The 16,723-nt window shown below is 52.8% G+C and overlaps 6 protein-coding genes across 6 annotated transcripts; 3 read left to right on the top strand and 3 right to left on the bottom strand.

Annotated features, from left to right (window-relative positions):
• Positions 1-429: 429 nt before the first annotated feature.
• Positions 430-3,370, top strand: An04g01790 (uncharacterized protein; the record flags this gene model as incomplete). Its single annotated transcript, XM_001401510.3, has 2 exons — positions 430-1,420; positions 1,482-3,370. 2 exons carry the CDS (start codon positions 430-432, stop codon positions 3,368-3,370), a joined length of 2,880 nt encoding a protein of 959 aa, XP_001401547.1.
• A 1,288-nt stretch (positions 3,371-4,658) lies between these two features.
• On the bottom strand, positions 4,659-5,498 carry An04g01780 (uncharacterized protein; the record flags this gene model as incomplete). Its single annotated transcript, XM_001401509.3, has 3 exons — positions 4,659-4,808; positions 4,879-5,267; positions 5,339-5,498. 3 exons carry the CDS (start codon positions 5,496-5,498, stop codon positions 4,659-4,661), a joined length of 699 nt encoding a protein of 232 aa, XP_001401546.1.
• A 311-nt stretch (positions 5,499-5,809) lies between these two features.
• On the top strand, positions 5,810-7,726 carry An04g01770 (uncharacterized protein; the record flags this gene model as incomplete). The annotated part of the gene is made up of 3 exons (XM_001401508.1): positions 5,810-5,903; positions 5,965-6,082; positions 6,139-7,726. 3 exons carry the CDS (start codon positions 5,810-5,812, stop codon positions 7,724-7,726), a joined length of 1,800 nt encoding a protein of 599 aa, XP_001401545.1.
• A 379-nt stretch (positions 7,727-8,105) lies between these two features.
• On the bottom strand, positions 8,106-10,544 carry An04g01760 (hypothetical protein; the record flags this gene model as incomplete). Its single annotated transcript, XM_001401507.1, has 3 exons — positions 8,106-8,816; positions 8,887-10,373; positions 10,427-10,544. The coding sequence occupies 3 exons, from the start codon at positions 10,542-10,544 to the stop codon at positions 8,106-8,108; spliced, it is 2,316 nt and encodes a 771-aa protein (XP_001401544.1).
• A 1,703-nt stretch (positions 10,545-12,247) lies between these two features.
• Positions 12,248-14,698, top strand: An04g01750 (uncharacterized protein; the record flags this gene model as incomplete). The annotated part of the gene is made up of 3 exons (XM_001401506.3): positions 12,248-12,258; positions 12,329-12,548; positions 12,605-14,698. The coding sequence occupies 3 exons, from the start codon at positions 12,248-12,250 to the stop codon at positions 14,696-14,698; spliced, it is 2,325 nt and encodes a 774-aa protein (XP_001401543.1).
• A 704-nt stretch (positions 14,699-15,402) lies between these two features.
• Positions 15,403-16,320, bottom strand: An04g01740 (uncharacterized protein; the record flags this gene model as incomplete). The annotated part of the gene is made up of 1 exon (XM_001401505.3): positions 15,403-16,320. The coding sequence occupies one exon, from the start codon at positions 16,318-16,320 to the stop codon at positions 15,403-15,405; it is 918 nt and encodes a 305-aa protein (XP_001401542.3).
• Between the last annotated feature and the right edge of the window lie 403 nt (positions 16,321-16,723).

The following is a 16,723-nucleotide window of genomic DNA, read 5'->3' as shown; positions in this document are numbered from 1 at the left end:
GATTATCCTGATCCTATCGGAGGATAAAATTATTTGCAAGACCGGTGCCTGCTCTTTTGCAGAGCATCCCCCGCGGTGCAGCTCAGCGTGGGCTTCATCTTTTCTATCGATCCCAAAGTGATGTATGTATTGAAGAGCCAGAGCCATCTAGGACGGGCATTGTGCTTGGTAGCCTCCTTCTATCCCTACTACTCACCCTGCTTGCATGAATATAGCTAACGGGGCTCCTGTTTGACTGACCATACAGACCGAAAGCCATGCGCTGTGCCCCTTCCAACAATCTGGGTCTTGATTCATTGATATCTTATCAATCCCCCTCAGTAACCTGGCGACCTCCCATATTATCATCCAGCGCTATATCTCCACATTAGATTCGGTCTTCAACAACAAAATCGAGGACGCTGCAGAGCACCAACCATTCGGCACATCATGCCCGATTCCGCGGAGTCAGAATGGTCTAAATCCTTTGCATCCGGCCCAACTATGTCGTTACTTCCGTGCAAATCCCAGGTTCTTCCTGGTGATGCGTCCGCATCTACGTTGCGCGAGGACGATGCGCAGGCCGACTCGTCTGGTCGCAGATATATCGGAGCGCCCCAGAATGTCGCAATTGACCGGCTGGTGAAATTGAAGCAGGAACTTCGAACCCTCAGATCGGAAAAGTTTTGGAACCATCTTATGGAGAAGATCAGCTCGATTTGTGATGCTCAGTATGTGTTTGTTGCTCGCAAGGCCCGGGAGGACGAGTCGGTCAATGAAATACGAGGCCACAAGCCTTATTTATTCGGCACTGCGTTCTATTACAATGACGGATACGAAACTGCAGGCATGCATCGCCACAGATACTTTGCTGGCGGTAATCCTCTGTCCCATATGGACCACGAGAAGCCCTGTTTGATCCCGGAGGATTTGGGCTCCTACATATCGTTCGATCCAGATCAGCTGCCGTTCGCCGCAGAAGGCTATCTCGCCGTCCCACTGTTCTCGGAAACGAAATGTCTCTCATACCTTGGTCTGATGTGGTCGGAGTCCGGATTGAAAAAGCGCAACCTGTCGTGGTCGTTCCTCGAAATGATACTGTATTCTTTGGAAGATCTGGTGGTTCAGCACATTCGTGACGATCTTGAAGCGGTAAACACACAGCAGCCGAGCAACAGCAAGACTAGAAGTGTGTCTGCCAGCCACGCGATTGTCGAGGATGCACACATCAGCATCACTCATGGATTGGCCGACTTTGCCTCTCACCCATTGAAGCCTTATGCCCGGAGTTTGTCTCACGAACTCCGCACGCCGATGCAGGGTGTTGTCGGAATGCTGGATGTCATGCATGCCACGGTTCGCGAAGCTATCCAGGACAAGCCATCTCCAAAGGCGGGGTTCGTTTTTCGAACCCTGAAGGAGAGTATCGAAATGGTTCAGGGTTCGTATTCTCCCTTCTTGGATTCTTCTTTTAGATGCTAACCTCACATCCATCTTTACAGATAGTGCAAGACGGGCGGTCGAAGCAGCAGACAACGTGGTCCATGCCTACGACCTGAACATGCAAGTCCCCAAGACTCCTCAGCTCGAAAGAGATGATTGTTTTGGCGGGCCGGTTCAGACTCCAATAAGCACATGCGACAGCCGGCCAAGTGTCTTCGTTGAAGGAAGTAACATCACAGTCAATCCGTACAAACGGCGACGGAGTAACCCGCCAGAATGGAATGTCGGCACAACGCCAAAGCAGAAGGTCCCGCGCGTCGTCTCGCCGAAGGGACTTTCTCCTCGTAGCGAGGAAGTCAAAAATGCTGTCCACGAAAGCGAACAACTGATGAAAGCCGCCCCTGCACATCAGATAGAAGCAGTCATGGCCAACATGGTGAATCCTCGACCATCGCTGGCGGTCCGGCGCTCGGCACCGCATCTCTTGTTGGAAGGCATCAACGTCAATGTCGTCCCTGCACTGAGGTTTACCAAGCTTCGCGATCTACTCCGTCTAGTCATCAATGAATCCTTGCATGTTGGTGGTCGGCCTGACTTTGCTGTGAGCAATGCGACCGACACGGGAGAGAAGATTGAGATCCGGTCACGCTCATCAAACGGTGAAGTCTTTTCCAAAACTATTAATTGGTCGGTCGATCCCGCGCTACCGGACACACTATTTGTAGATGATCGCGACCTGGCCAAGTTGATTTCGTGCGTTTTCCTCAATGCGGTCAAGTTCACCAATAGCGGTGTGATAACCGTGTGTGCCACCGTTGGCCGCAAGACCAACGATGTCCTGATCGCTGTGAAGGACACTGGACCGGGCATTCCGGAAGCATTCTTGCCTAAACTCTTCAAACCGTTTGCTCGCGAGGACAACACCACCACCCGGAGTAAGGATGGGCTAGGACTGGGTCTCCTTGTAGCCAAGGGTCTGGCCAGGAAGATGGGCGGCGACCTCACATGCGTTCGCTCCTGCACCAGCGGTCCCGACCATGGCTCCGAGTTTGAGATCAGGATTCCGGCCAACCAGCCCGATCCGACATTAACTCCTCCGAACAAGCTTTTAACACCACCGCAGCTCTGCGATCCTTCACGCATGACCAGTGCGAGCACCTCGACAGTGGAATCGTCGTTGCTGTCGCCCGCGCTGCGAACACCGAGTCAGCCGATTCAGCAACCATCACCTAGCTTAACTGAGGAATCGTCCGTAACGTTGACCCCTGCGCGCTCGGTTCCCCATTGCAAGTCAATGCCACGTCACATCAATGGTGACACTCATGACAGTAAGCTGGGGGAAAAGCATCCGCTCACTTTCCTCGTCGCTGAGGACAACAAGATCAATCGGCGTGTGTTGGTTCATATGCTGAAGCGCCTTGGCTATAGCGACATCTACGAAGCTTGTAATGGAAAGGAGGCGGTCCGCATCATGCAGGAGGTTCTGGTCGCCCAACAATCAGCAGATGGCCCCTCTCCCAAGCTCGAGAGCACAACAGATGGGTTTCCGATCCCCAATCCGCCTAATCATCGCAAGAAGATGAAACCGGTGGATGTTGTGTTGATGGACCTGTGGATGCCAGAAATGGACGGATACGAAGCCACGTCCAAAATCCTCCAGCTAATAGATGAATACCACGGTCAAATCCCCCCTAATTGTCGGCCAGAGCAGCAGCATCCGCCTCCCTTAGGGACACCTGCAGCCCATCAGCCCGTGGCGCCGACGGTTCTTGCCGTAAGCGCCGATGTCACCGACGAGGCACTCAGTCGCGCCTCCAAAGTGGGCATGAAGGGCTATATGACCAAGCCGTACAAGCTCTCGGATCTCGAGCGATTGATCCTAGGGTTTTGCAGTGATGCCACGACCCCTGCCGCAAGACAACCCGACGACTCGACGATGAATACATGACATAGATACATACTCCGGTCTTTTCAGTTATTGATTCCCACCCCCCGCTTTATACCTCATTTTGTCTTTCTTTTCTGTTGTCTGCCATTGAATCTTGATTGGATCTGGTACCACAGCATGGGCGCTGTTTCTTCTGCAGGGAGCAGCCGCATTAATGTTAGAGGAATAATTTTTTAGTGCTGATGTATTTACGAGCGACCTTCTGCATCCTTTATGATCAAATGATGACTGGGGGCAAAGATGGAAACGCGCACGTTTCGTCCAACTTGATAAATCGGATAGCGACATGAAAGAGGCAGAGTTGGTTGATCGTTTTGAACTGCTGTGGGAGATTGAGCATAATCACAAACTCTATGTTTTTGGTGCTGTGTGTCTTCTTTTGCTCCCAGGCTTTGGGGGCAGCCATAAAATCATTTGGAACAAGGAGAAATGTGAAGAAAAATGCAGGTTGCCAGGTATATTGCTTGTTAGGTTCATCAACAGCAGTCATTAGTAGCGATATTCCCAAGAATATCAACTGTCAATCTGGAAACATGCCTTCGACAATGACCGAGGAGAGCCGGTTGTTGCTTTCGCGTGGCTTGTGACAGTTGGGGGAGAGATCAGGCATACATGAGGTACTATGGGTATGGCAGTTATGGCTTTGCTGGTGGGGGAAACTATAACTGATGAAATAGTAAGCCCTCAGAGCTTGGTTAATACCAGCGAGGAGCTAGAAGAGTCGCTACCAACATATGTACCATGTTGAATCAGTAGATCTTGTTAGTCCATCTAGCTGATGTGGTTGTATCAAGAGTCTTTCCAGCTACTGTCGCATCCTTTGTGGCTATTGTGATGCTTGGAAACTCCTTGACAGCCGTGGATTCCCTATAGTGAGAAATCCGAATGCAGAAATACCTGGCACTACATTACCGGTTGTCTCTATATTGTGCATCCAGAAAATATATGTCGGCAGAACGGTAGAGACAGGGGAGGTGAAAGAGAAATCACAAGGTTTCCTCGGAGCAGTAGCAGCAGAAATCGTACTGCCTCAGTAGTATATACCACAAGTGAGTTCACTAAACCCTCATCAAAGAACCACATACATGCATTTTACATTCACTCATCTAACTCACACAATAGAGAAATAATAATCGCTAAACAACCGATCATAGCTAGCTAGGTAGTAGTTTATTTGTAAGTACAACCAGGTACCTCTCACTCATTCCATTTGGCCTATTTTCTCCAACGTGCACTCCCTCCCATCTCGAACAAAAAAGAAAAGAAAAGAAAAGTGAAGTCTCCCCGTTTATGTCAACTTCTGCTTGATGAAGAACGACCGCAGATGCGAAAGCTGCCAAGCACATGCCACCGACAGCACAGCCAGCTGGATGAGAGTCCACCGAACCACGCGGGAGTTGGTGGCCTCGGACTGGTCACGGAATTCAGCTTCACGTTCCTGTTTAAACAGATTGTTAGTCAAGTCACTAAAGATCCTGCCTATGGCATCCCCGTGGTGGAAAACATACCCGCTGGAACACCTGCTCCCTACGAATATCCTGCAACCGGCCGTTCAGATCCTTCACCTTCTGCACAATATCCTGCATCTTGTCCTTGTCTTCCGTCTCAATCTTGCTCGTTTCACCGATAGCCATGTCCAGAGTGACCTGGACCGCACCGGACGGGGCGCCCGACAGCCAGCCACCGCCAGTTGCGGCGTTGGTCTCGGGGGTCACGCAGATCTTGTGCAGGCCGGCGTCGGCAGCGGAGAAGGTAAAGCGTCCGGAGTGGCTGTCACGCTTGGAGACAACGCGGTGGTCGTTGTCGAAGATCTCGTCGACGGTGACGAGCATCTTAAGGTTAGGGTCCACATTGTAGGTGTTGGATTGCTGGTTGATCACGGCGGTGGAGTAGGTACCTTTATTATTCCCACATCGTATTAGAATTAAGTGGTAAATAAATTGGGGGAGCAGGTGGTGAGAAGCATACCGACAACCAGGGTATCTTTAGGGAGCTCCTCAAAGAAGCACTTTGTTTGGCGGCCGTCCATGTAGAAGTAGAGGGCGTTGGCGGGCACCGAGAGACACAGGATGGCACACACGGCCATCACAGAGGACAGCCATGAGGCGGAGGATCTGACCGGAGCCATGATGCGATTGAATGGGAGAAATTGGCGGAGGGGGGAAGAGACAGCAGAGGGAGGGAGATGATGAGAACAGTTGGCGATGAAGCGATTGCCTCGATCTGGCCGGATCCCGTCTTGGCGCGAATTCTCATGGCTTTTGCTTCTCCGCCTTTCATCTTTCCCTTCCATCTCCTCCCCTCTTCCTCTCTTGCTCCTCGATCATTCTCATTGCTGCATTGCTATATTGCTGTTGATTTCATCGAAATATCAAATACATTTCGTCTCGTTACACTTGGAAATCGCTCAGCCCGGAAACCCCCTCAGGTGCCTCCGCCATGGCCGCCGCCGATGTTCGCGACATGCTGGATCTGCCCGCGGAGGGCCAGCCCCGACCTCATAAGAAACAGAAGGTCGTCGAGAAGCGTCCAGGTGGGCTTCTCTTAGTTCCCTTACTCACCTAAAATTAAATCTGACACATTCCCATCGCTAGAGGGTATCACCCGTGAGCTCTATGCTCTGCTAGGCGAACGAGCGCCTCCGATCGCCATCAACGAGAACCGATACAAGGGACGTCCGAAATGGACGAGCAAAAAGCGCGTACAGCCATGGTACGCACACATCACCATATCAACTGCTCTCCGATATCAAACACTGACTCCATCAGGCGCATGACCCCCTTCATAAACAGCGCCCGCTCCGATGGCCTCGTTCTCCGCCACTGGCAACGCCAGCATGAATCCGCCAAGGTCCCCGCGCTGGAGGGCTCCGAGATGGACGTGGACGAGAAAGAGGACAACGCCGATGCCTCAACCTCCGATAACGTGCCGCAGCAAGACTCCCTATTCGCCAAATACAACATCAAAGCCCGCGTACCCAACCGCTACACAGACGAGGAATACAATCGCCATCTCAAGAACGACGACTGGACGCGCCAGGAAACCGACTACCTCATGGACCTAGTCGAAGAATACGATCTCCGCTGGGTCGTAATCGCCGATCGCTACGACTATCAACCGCACTCCGTCGATGGCGACAGCAACAACGCCAGCGCCCTCGTCCCCGCAAAGCAATACCGAACCATGGAGCAGATGAAATCGCGCTACTACTTCATCGCCGCGAGCATGCTCGCGCTCGAGCACCCGCCCTCCGAGATGTCGGAAGCCGAATTCGAACTGCACGAAAAGATGCTCAAATTCGACGCCGACCGTGAACGCTCCCGCAAAGAACTCGCCGCCCTCCAACTCAACCGCACAGCCGACGAAGTCCGCGAAGAAAGCGTCCTCCTCGAAGAACTCAAACGCATCACCGCCAACGAGCAAGATTTCATCACGGAACGTCGCGAACTCTACTCCCGCCTTGAAGTCCCTATCAGCGTCGGCAACACAACCATGTACCAATCCAGCCAAGGCCTCTCGCAACTCCTCCAAACCCTCCTCCAAGCCGACAAGAGCAAGAAACGCCGCTCCATCCTGGGCCCCGAAGGCGGCGCCGCTCCCAGCCCCGCCGGCGCAACCCCGGCCCCCAACGCCCCCAGCAGCGCCCGCGACAGCCGCGCCGACACCCCCAACGCGACGCCCGCCGCCGCCCCAACCAACAAAAAGGCCGCCGCGGCAGCCGCAGCCGCAGCCGCAGCAGCGAACAAAGAAGCGCAACAACAAGCCGTTCGGACCCTCACACCCGCCGAAGAAGCCAAATACGGCGTGCAGCACCACGACCGACTGGCGCCGGGCGTGCAATTCCGCAGTGACCGCGCGCAGAAGCTCACACAGGCGAAATCGAATGTGCAGACGCAGAAACTCGCTGCTGCGCTGGCGGAACTGGAGGTGCCGCTGCGGCTTGTCATGCCGACGGAGCGTGTCTGCAAGGATTTTGAGAAGCTGATTCATTCGGTGAATCTGCTGCTGGAGGCGCGGAAGGTGTCGGAGAAGGTGGAGAGTGAGATTCGGGTTTTGGAGGCTGCGAAGGAGGAACGTGAGAAGAAGGCGAAGGAGGCGCTAGAGAAGGATAGTAAGCCTGAGGTCAAATCGGAGCAGCAGGAGGATCAGCCACTTCCTGCGGCGGCGGCGGAGGAGGAGGAGGAGGCTGCGGGTGCTGGGGATGCGGAGGGGCAGGAGAAGGGTGCAACAGATAAATCGGGAGAGAAGGCAGAAGGTGGTGCTGCTGGTGAAGAGGGAGATGTGACTTCGCATAAACGCTCTGCTAGTGTTCTGAGCAATGCTAGTGATAAGAGTACGAAGCGGCAAAGGAAGTAAAAGAGGATTGATGTTATGGGCGTTGGAGAATGGGCGGCGTTCTTGGTGTTTAGATATACCTATGTACGACTACATGAAGCTTTGGCCTTGATAATCACTGGCTTTAATGCATTTACTTTACCGATGTAATACATTCAACATTAATGTTTTCCCATCCTTTGGTTGGTACAGTGGTCCTTAATCCCGGGGACGATAGTCGGTTACCGATATAATCGTCGGCATGTTGACTGTTCAGTAGTAAAAGTTGGATTCCCAGAAGTGAAGAAGCAGCCTGATGCATCAGGTTATGTTACATTAATGGCGTTGTAGTTGTAGGAGATTGCCAATGCTGAGTGTACTCCGACGGCATCAAAGATATATAAACGACCAAAGCACAGGCCTAGTACCCAAGCATTTCTTGGCAGTCCTGGTAGGTGCTTTTCCAATAATCTGTGATCGACCCCGAACCGGTCTTGTCAGAAGAATTATGCCGCTCCCTTTTCGTCCTGTGAGTGCCTGTCTGAACAGTCTGTTGGTCGTGTTCCTGCCCCTTGTTCTGAAAACCATCTGAGCCGGCTGTCCCATGCAAGTTTTCGGCGGAGACAATAGGCACGTCATCATCGGCACTATTAGCCCTATTTTTACGGTCGAGGACCTTGAACTTGAGGACGCGGCCCTCCTTTCTTCGTGCCACAGGGTATCGCCCGGCTGGACTGGTCATCCTCGCAGTCAAGTTGGCTTCAAGTCCGCGCGTAATCGCCGACACGCTGCGGCCCTTGGTCAACAAAGTCCCTGTACGACGCAACGTCGCCCATCTACCCAAAGGCCGCCCCTCGGTACTTTTGGTCGAGACTGACGAGCTTTTCTGTCCACTCTGTTGATCGCTCGAAGGCTGGTTTGGGTCTACCCAAGAGCAAAAGTCCCAGGGATTCTGAGCAATATTGTCTGCAACCGGATCGACCTGCTCCTTCTTTCGCTTGGAGAATTTCTCTAGCACTGAGGATTTGAGCTGTTCACCCAAGCCTTCGTTAAACGCGCTAGAGAAGCTGCGAAGACGTATGCGACTCACAACGCTCGATAGCTCGAAGCTGGGATTACCGGCTCTAGGGGACTTTTTTGTTGTGTCCTATAGTCTCCTTCTCAAAGGACCTTGATAATCCACTTCGAAGATTCACACCTACAGCTGTCGCTTCTGGAACACTGGAACCAATGTGATTGAGAAATTTTGGAGGTTCATCGGCTCCGTCATTTGCAGGAACCAGAGCGTATCCGTAACCGAGTCGCCGGCCTCCCGACATCCATCCAACGCTCACCTTGCGAGGCGATGCAAGGTCCGCATCCGCGTCGTTATGGCCATGTGCAGGAGAGCTGAGTGACCGGGCTGACTCGAATCTCTCGGCAAATCTGCTTTTCTGTGCTTCAGCTTTATCCGCATCATGGTCTGCAATGGGAGCATAATGAGAATTCACCCGGGACAACTCCAATGATCGAGGGGAACAACTAAAAGAAGCATTGGGTTCTTGAGGTTGTATAGTGATAGCCCGATCCTGGATCCGTCTATCTAGAGAGCCGACCGGATCACCTGTAGGTGACAGGCTGGTCTTCTGAGAATAGCACGAGGACGCCTGGTTCACCGGACCTCTAGGTCTTGGCCCTGTTGCGTAAGTATCTGGTGCTTTTCCTGCTCCAAACCCAGAGAAGTCGTGAAAGGGCTGGGGTGCGTTCCACGTCCCGGTATTGCTGGCCCACCGGTTTTCATCGAATGATTGTTTCGGAGATAGCATATGAGGAGACGTTGAGCGGGCCGCCAAGGTCGTCGGGATATTTGAGTCACCGAGATGAACAGAGCATTTGTCTGGTATAGGGCCCACGGGGGGTTGCCGGCGTCGTTTCCTGACCGAGATCTGCGATGGCCCAACCAGAGAGTCGGCAGAAGTGGTATACGAGAATGGCACCGGAGATACTGGACTCGAATAACCCGAGCCATGTATACCAGGATCAGGCGAAGCCGCTCGAAGGGGAGGCCGGTATCCTGGTTGTTTTGGATAGGCAAGTCCATTTCTTATCTTGCCTTGAACTGGACTGCCCGCCATGCCTCTTTGAGGCCTTGCAACCCTGACTCGACGGCTCCCATCATCTGTGCCACGGAAGATGGAGGAGACCTGGGAAGATTGGGTCATGCAAGACGCCTGGCTTTTCGAACGGAGAGCAGATTGCGATTCTTCCCTTAGAGTAGGATTCGCACATGGTGCACTCTCCAGGTCTTCGAGGTCTTGACCATGGGCTTGCACATATGGCATTCCCTGGGCCATCTCGCGCCTCAAAGGAGAGACAGCAGCATCCTCAAGAATGCGTGGATTAGAAGGATGGTCTCTGGTATGGCTAACCTGCTTGGGAGTGCTTATAAACTGCGCGTCGCTGTCATATCCTCTTTCACTCATGAAGCTGCTCCCAATCTCATCTGGAGTGGCTACTCTTTCCCTAGGACTGGCAAATCTAGAAGAGAATGGAAAGGCAGGGGAGCCAGACTTTCTGCGATCATTCCTTGGCTTTACACGCTGGTCTCTGGCTTCTCGGGAGAAACGTCTACGAAGTCTATCGGGCAAGCCACCGGAGGAGCGTCTGGGATGACCAGGGCGTGTGACATCTTCTCTGTCTTTGAAATGCCCTAGCAAGGTCAGCAAAACCGCTGTCAGTCGAGCGCGGACTCGAGCGGCCTACCATCTGAATCGCCATCTGGTGACGGTTTAGCCGGATCTAACTTGTAAGAGTGCCTTGTTTTCGAGTCTGAGCCTTTCCAGTATTTTCTGAAACGGGGACAGATGAGGAAGAACGCCATCGAGGCAGGAGTATTGCCTCAAGGTGAGCGATAACGCCGTAGTAAATAAATGGACAGATTTGTTGTATTCATTATGGTGGGCAGTCCGTCCAGACGGAGCATGTTTGTGCAACTGCCTTCTTCGAGCTTATGCAACATACAGGAATGGAAGCTGCGACTGCACTGAAAGGAGCAGCTGCGTCATCAATAAAGCTTTAGGGTTTTCAACCAGAACATTGATCTCTGGGCGAGCATCGTGGTTGCCATTGGATCTACGGGGGCATTGGAACTGTATCTATAGCATGCTCTGCGGTGACCGTTCGTCGGCCAGATGAGATGAGCTTCCCCGGACCTGCACGCAAGATACTCCGCATCCCGAAAGGTTTTCCGAACATCATGTTCAAAAGCCGAGTTAGTACTTCAGAACAAGAACTGGTAACACGCTCCCAAGCATTGTGACTCGACACAAAGTCCGAGCTGTCTTTCGAGTGAGTCACTAGTAGAATACTATCGTAGTACTCGGTGAAGTGAGACGGATCCCGAGTTTCGGGCGAGGAAGGGTGATTCTGGCTCCTTCCATCAAAGATGAATCAATTTATCGACAGCCATCGACTAACTAGTTAGTAGACGGTAAGGTCAGCTTCTAGCTGCGTACTGCGTATCTTGACCCATGGACTATGGCAAGCTCTAGCGGCGAATGGGTGGATCTCACCTCAGATTTGGGTAATTGCCCACGCTGATAGGCCTAGTGGCCACCTCGTGCAGCAACGCTGGAAGTCAGCCGATGCGGCCAATGGGTCTCAGCGCAGATCCATTTTGCAGGTCCGAATCGGCTCCATCGTGGGCAGAAGCCAGTCTCGACTGTATGGGCAGCAGTAGAAGACTTGGAACTGCGTAGGTAATGGGCGTGGCTAACCAGCTCGTATCAGCCTGGCAACCCACCAGCCAGAACCTTAATGGGGGCCGATCCCGGAAGGCAGGCAGAGGTGGTCCGAGGGATACTCCGGACTTTTCCACGGCGCTGACTGGCCCGTTTATCCAGAATTTAATCACGCCATTTAGCACTATGTTCGGGATGGGTTTAGTTCTGGCCCCTCCCAATGGACTGGTTACTAAATTTTTCAAGGATGACACATACCTCTAAAACCGGAGGACGTTGGTCTTGCTTGGGTCCGGAGGGTCAGGAACTTAGTGGTAACTGGGAAAGGGGCTCATGTGTAGATAGCTGGAGAAGGAGGGAGGGGAGGCATTGGAGAGGAGAGCGACACGCACAGAATGAGTGCAGATTGTCACAGAATGGCGAAAACTCTCCTCTCCATTCCTTACAGTATACATACACTTGAGAGGCGGGACTATCTTACCTTACCAAACAGGCACATGTAAGTATGCCTGATCTGGAGTCTGGAACACGGTTAGGTTTCCAGGTACTGGTCTGGTATCCGTGGTATTTTTGGTATCAACCCAAACCCCTCGCCCCACTCCCTCCCCTCCTCCGTCTGCTTATAATAACTCCCCTCCATCCTCTTCTTCCCTCTCTTTCTTCTCTTCTTTCTCTCTCCATCCCTCCCCCCTGTTTCTCTCATCATCCTTTTTCTCAGCAAGAGACTATTGTATAGTCCTTGACTGTCTTCTCTGTCTTCTTTTTTTATCCAATTCTTCATCTATTTTCCCTCCACTAAACTCTACTCTTTTTCTCCCTCACTTCTACACACATATCTTTCAAGATGGTTCAATCGTAAGTTTTCACCATCTGTCTATCTGTCTGTTGGCAAAAGAAAGGCCAATGCTAATGGCATCTCCTGCAGCTCCGTCTTGGGTTTCCCTCGTATGGGAAAGCTCCGTGACCTCAAGAAGGCCACCGAGGCTTACTGGGGTGACAAGATCTCTCGCGATGAGCTCTTGGCTGAGGGAAAGAGACTCCGTCTGGAGCACTGGAAGCTCCAGAAGGATGCTGGCGTTGATGTTATCCCCAGCAACGACTTTGCCTTCTACGACCAGGTCCTCGACCACATCCAGCTCTTCGGTGTATGTATCCTCGCTCTTGATGTATCTGATTCATTCGCTAATGCTATCTTCAATAGGTCATCCCCGAGCGCTACAGCAAGTACAACCTGCACCCCCTTGACGAGTACTTCGCCATGGGTCGTGGTCTTCAGAAGCCCGCCAAGGATGGTCAGGCCGCCATTGATGTCCCCAGTCTGGAGATGGTGAAGTGGTTTGACTCCAACTACCACTACGTCAAGCCCACCCTCCAGGACAACCAGACCTTCAAGCTGGCTGAGCAGCCCAAGCCTGTCGTTCAGTTCCTCGAGGCCAAGGAGGCTGGCGTTGTCACTCGCCCCGTCATCCTGGGACCTGTCTCCTTCCTGACCCTCGCCAAGGCTGACCGTGGTCAGTCCGTGGACCCCATCACCAAGATTGAGGAGCTCCTCCCCGTCTACGTTGAGCTGCTCCAGAAGCTCAAGGAGGCTGGTGCCGAGGAGGTTCAGATCGATGAGCCCGTCCTCGTCTTCGACCTCCCCGCCAAGTCCAAGGCTGCTTTCAAGCCTGCCTACGAGAAGCTCGGTGCCCTTGGTGCCCAGGCTCCCCGTCTGGTCCTTGCCACCTACTTCGGTGACATTGTCCACAACCTTGATGTCTTCCCCGCCCTTCAGAGCCTCCACGGTATCCACATTGACCTCGTCCGCAACCCTGAGCAGCTCGACGCTGTTGTTGCTGCCCTTGGCCCTCAGCAGATTCTGTCTGCTGGTGTTGTTGACGGTCGTAACATCTGGAAGACCAACCTCAAGGCTGCCATCGAGAAGGTCGAGCTGGCCATCCAGAAGCTCGGCAAGGAGCGTGTCGTCGTTGCCACCTCCAGCTCCCTCCTCCACGTTCCCCACACTCTCGAGAGCGAGAAGACTCTGGACCCTGAGGTCCGCGACTGGTTCAGCTTTGCTGTGCAGAAGCTTGACGAAGTTGTTGTGATTGCCAAGGCCGTCACTGAGGGACCCGCTGCTGTCCGTGAGCAGCTCGAGGTCAACGCCAAGTCTGTCCAGGCTCGTGCTTCCTCCAAGCGCACCAACGACCCCAAGGTCAAGGAGCGCCAGGCTGCCGTCACTGAGGAGCAGCACAACCGCAACTCTCCTTTCTCCGCCCGTATTGCCGAGCAGAGCAAGTCCATCAACCTTCCTCTCTTCCCCACCACCACCATCGGATCCTTCCCCCAGACCAAGGAGATCCGTATCCAGCGCAACAAGTTCACCAAGGGTGAGATCACTGCTCAGGAGTACGAGAAGTTCATCGAGAAGGAGATTGAGGAGGTCGTCAAGATCCAGGAGGAGCTCGACCTGGATGTTCTCGTCCACGGTGAGCCCGAGCGTAACGACATGGTCCAGTACTTCGGTGAGCGCCTCACTGGTTACGTCTTCACCACCCACGCCTGGGTCCAGTCTTACGGCTCCCGTTGCGTGCGTCCCCCGATCATTGTCGGTGACATCTCTCGTCCCGCTCCCATGACCGTCAAGGAGTCCAAGTACGCTGTCTCGATCTCCAAGAAGCCCATGAAGGGTATGCTTACCGGCCCCATCACCTGCTTGCGCTGGTCTTTCCCTCGTGATGATGTCCACCAGTCCGTCCAGGCTCAGCAGCTCGCTCTCGCTCTGCGTGACGAGGTTGTTGACCTCGAGGCTGCTGGCATCAAGGTCATCCAGGTCGACGAGCCCGCTCTTCGTGAGGGTCTCCCCCTCCGTGCTGGCAAGGAGCGTGAGGAGTACCTCAAGTGGGCCGTCCGTGCCTTCCGCCTGGCCACCTCTGGTGTCACCGACGGTACTCAGATCCACTCTCACTTCTGTTACTCTGAGTTCCAGGACTTCTTCCACGCCATCGCTGCGCTGGATGCCGATGTTCTGAGCATTGAGAACAGCAAGTCGGATGCCAAGCTGCTCAAGGTCTTCATCGACGAGGCCTACCCCCGTCACATTGGACCTGGTGTCTACGACATCCACTCTCCCCGTGTTCCCAGCGAGCAGGAGATCAAGGACCGCGTCGAGGAGATGCTTCAGTACCTCCGCCCTGAGCAGCTTTGGATCAACCCCGACTGTGGTCTGAAGACCCGTCAGTGGCCCGAGACCAAGGCTGCCCTGACCAACATGGTCAACGCTGCCAAGTTCTTCCGTCAGAAGCACGGAAACTAAATTTTCTTTAATCATTACATTTTTTAATAACCCATGATTGGGGGCGACATTCTCAACCTGTCGTCTCGGGGAAGCGGACTCTAGCAGTTCCCTTCCCAAGTTTTTTTGATGAGTTTACGATGATGATACCAAAAGTTCAACATATGGGTTAGGGTTTCATTAGATGGGGTCACCGGAGTTTTCAACATATGATAACGATTTCAACATCGGCGTTCGCATATAACATCGACGCCAAGTTTTCTCTTGCATTTTGCGAGTTATGGGGGCGGAATGCGGGAACGTCGGTGACGTCTGCAACGCCGAGATCAATAATATTTCAACAATGATTGTGTATATCACAAAAAAAGGGTCGCTACTGTACTGCCCTTAATGACAATTCTCGAATGATTACATTCGAGCTTCTTGATACTTCTTCATTCATCCATATCTGTTTAAGTTGTAGAAAGTAGCGTTTGTAGTTGGATGTAGCTCTTTCAGCCCGAGCTTATCCTACGACCTCTTGGGGAGATTGTTGTTCCCTTTTGAATATTACCCAACTGAGAAATATGATGATGCTATACACAACCACAACCTATCATACATACTCCCGGCACCTAACTATACACAACCCATCACTTTCAATCGACACCACCATTTCCCAAATACCACCCATTCATACACCTCATTTATCCCATATGCCCCAGCAATAACATACAGAAAATCGATTACAACCACCTAAAAAACGGCACCACCGCCCCCCGTCCCTTAACCCTCCCCTCCCCAAACCTCTCCACATACCACTTCCTCCCCCACCTCGCATGCGGCAACATATTCGACACCGCATTAACCAAAAACACCACCGCGGGCACTGGCATCGGTACACCCATCCAGTTGGCTAGCTTAGCAGCGGGTAAAAGCCACGGCGCTAGATGAAAACCACCACCAACATCAATTGAAGGTGAAGCAGAATGGGTGGTAACTATACCAGCAGCCAAGATAGCAAACCCCAACCATTCAATCCACTCTGCTACGTAATGCGGGTAGAGAATGGAAGTGAAGAGGCCGGTGGGAGGCGGGATGGTGTATATTTTGGAGTAGATGTTCTTCTTGTTATCCCCTTTCTCCTTAGGATCATCTTTGGTGGTGGTGGTGGTGGTGGTGGTGTCTTTGATAGTAGAAGTAGAGTCATCTTTCTTCTTTCGATGCGCCTCTTCCCGCCGTAACCTGAACAATGTCCGCTCGGCAGAGATATTCCCTGCCATTCCGCCTAGGAAGAGGGTGAGGCCTAGCGGAGCTAGCCATGTCCTTCCTGTAGTACTACCGCTGGCAGCAGCAGCAGCAGCAGCAGAAGAATAAGATGAGGGTGGTGAAGGTAAAGGATACCCAACCAACCACCCGGCCATACAAACGGCATTTAACCAATTAAATGCCACCGCCGAGGACGCAATGAGTACATGAATAGGGGAGATGCTGGGGGCAGCGAAGAACGGGGAGATGATGGCGCGGTTAGTGTAGTGGAGGGTGAATAGGAAAGCGAGGAATTTGTTACTTGTGGGAATGCCAGTGGGGAAGGTTGAGGAAGGGTATTGCTGGGGTAAGGTGTAGAGTAAGTAGAGCAGAGTCATGGGGGAGACTATCTCCATGATGCACCAGGCCCAGCGGCCGGGGAGGTTTAGGGGGGATTGCTTGAGGGAGGTTTTGCCCGCTGGGTGGTAGGAGGTTAGCCATTGGATTAATGATACCTGGGTTTTCTTTGATTAGTATAGTACTTCGATGAGTGGGATTGGGGGTGGTGAGGTGTGATGTGATTTATGTGGGTGGGTGTAGACGTACGAGTGGAAAGTATTGGAAGATGTTGAGGAACAGAGTGTAGGTTTGTGGCGTTGGGTGGATGAGGTGTTCCCAAGGGGGGAAGTGGTTGAGGATGGAGAGGGCGGAGCCCATTGTATTTTTTGTATGTTATGATGGTGAGGCAGTTGGATGGTGTAGATAGAAATATGGGAAATTGAAGTAATGCTACATCAATGGATGAGGTGAAGTGAAGTC

The sequence above is a fragment of the Aspergillus niger genome (genome assembly GCF_000002855.4).
Source record: "Aspergillus niger supercontig An04".
Lineage (NCBI taxonomy): Eukaryota > Fungi > Ascomycota > Eurotiomycetes > Eurotiales > Aspergillaceae > Aspergillus > Aspergillus niger.
The sequence above is the reverse complement of the archived record's forward strand: the minus strand, read 5'-3'. Positions and strand labels throughout refer to the sequence as shown.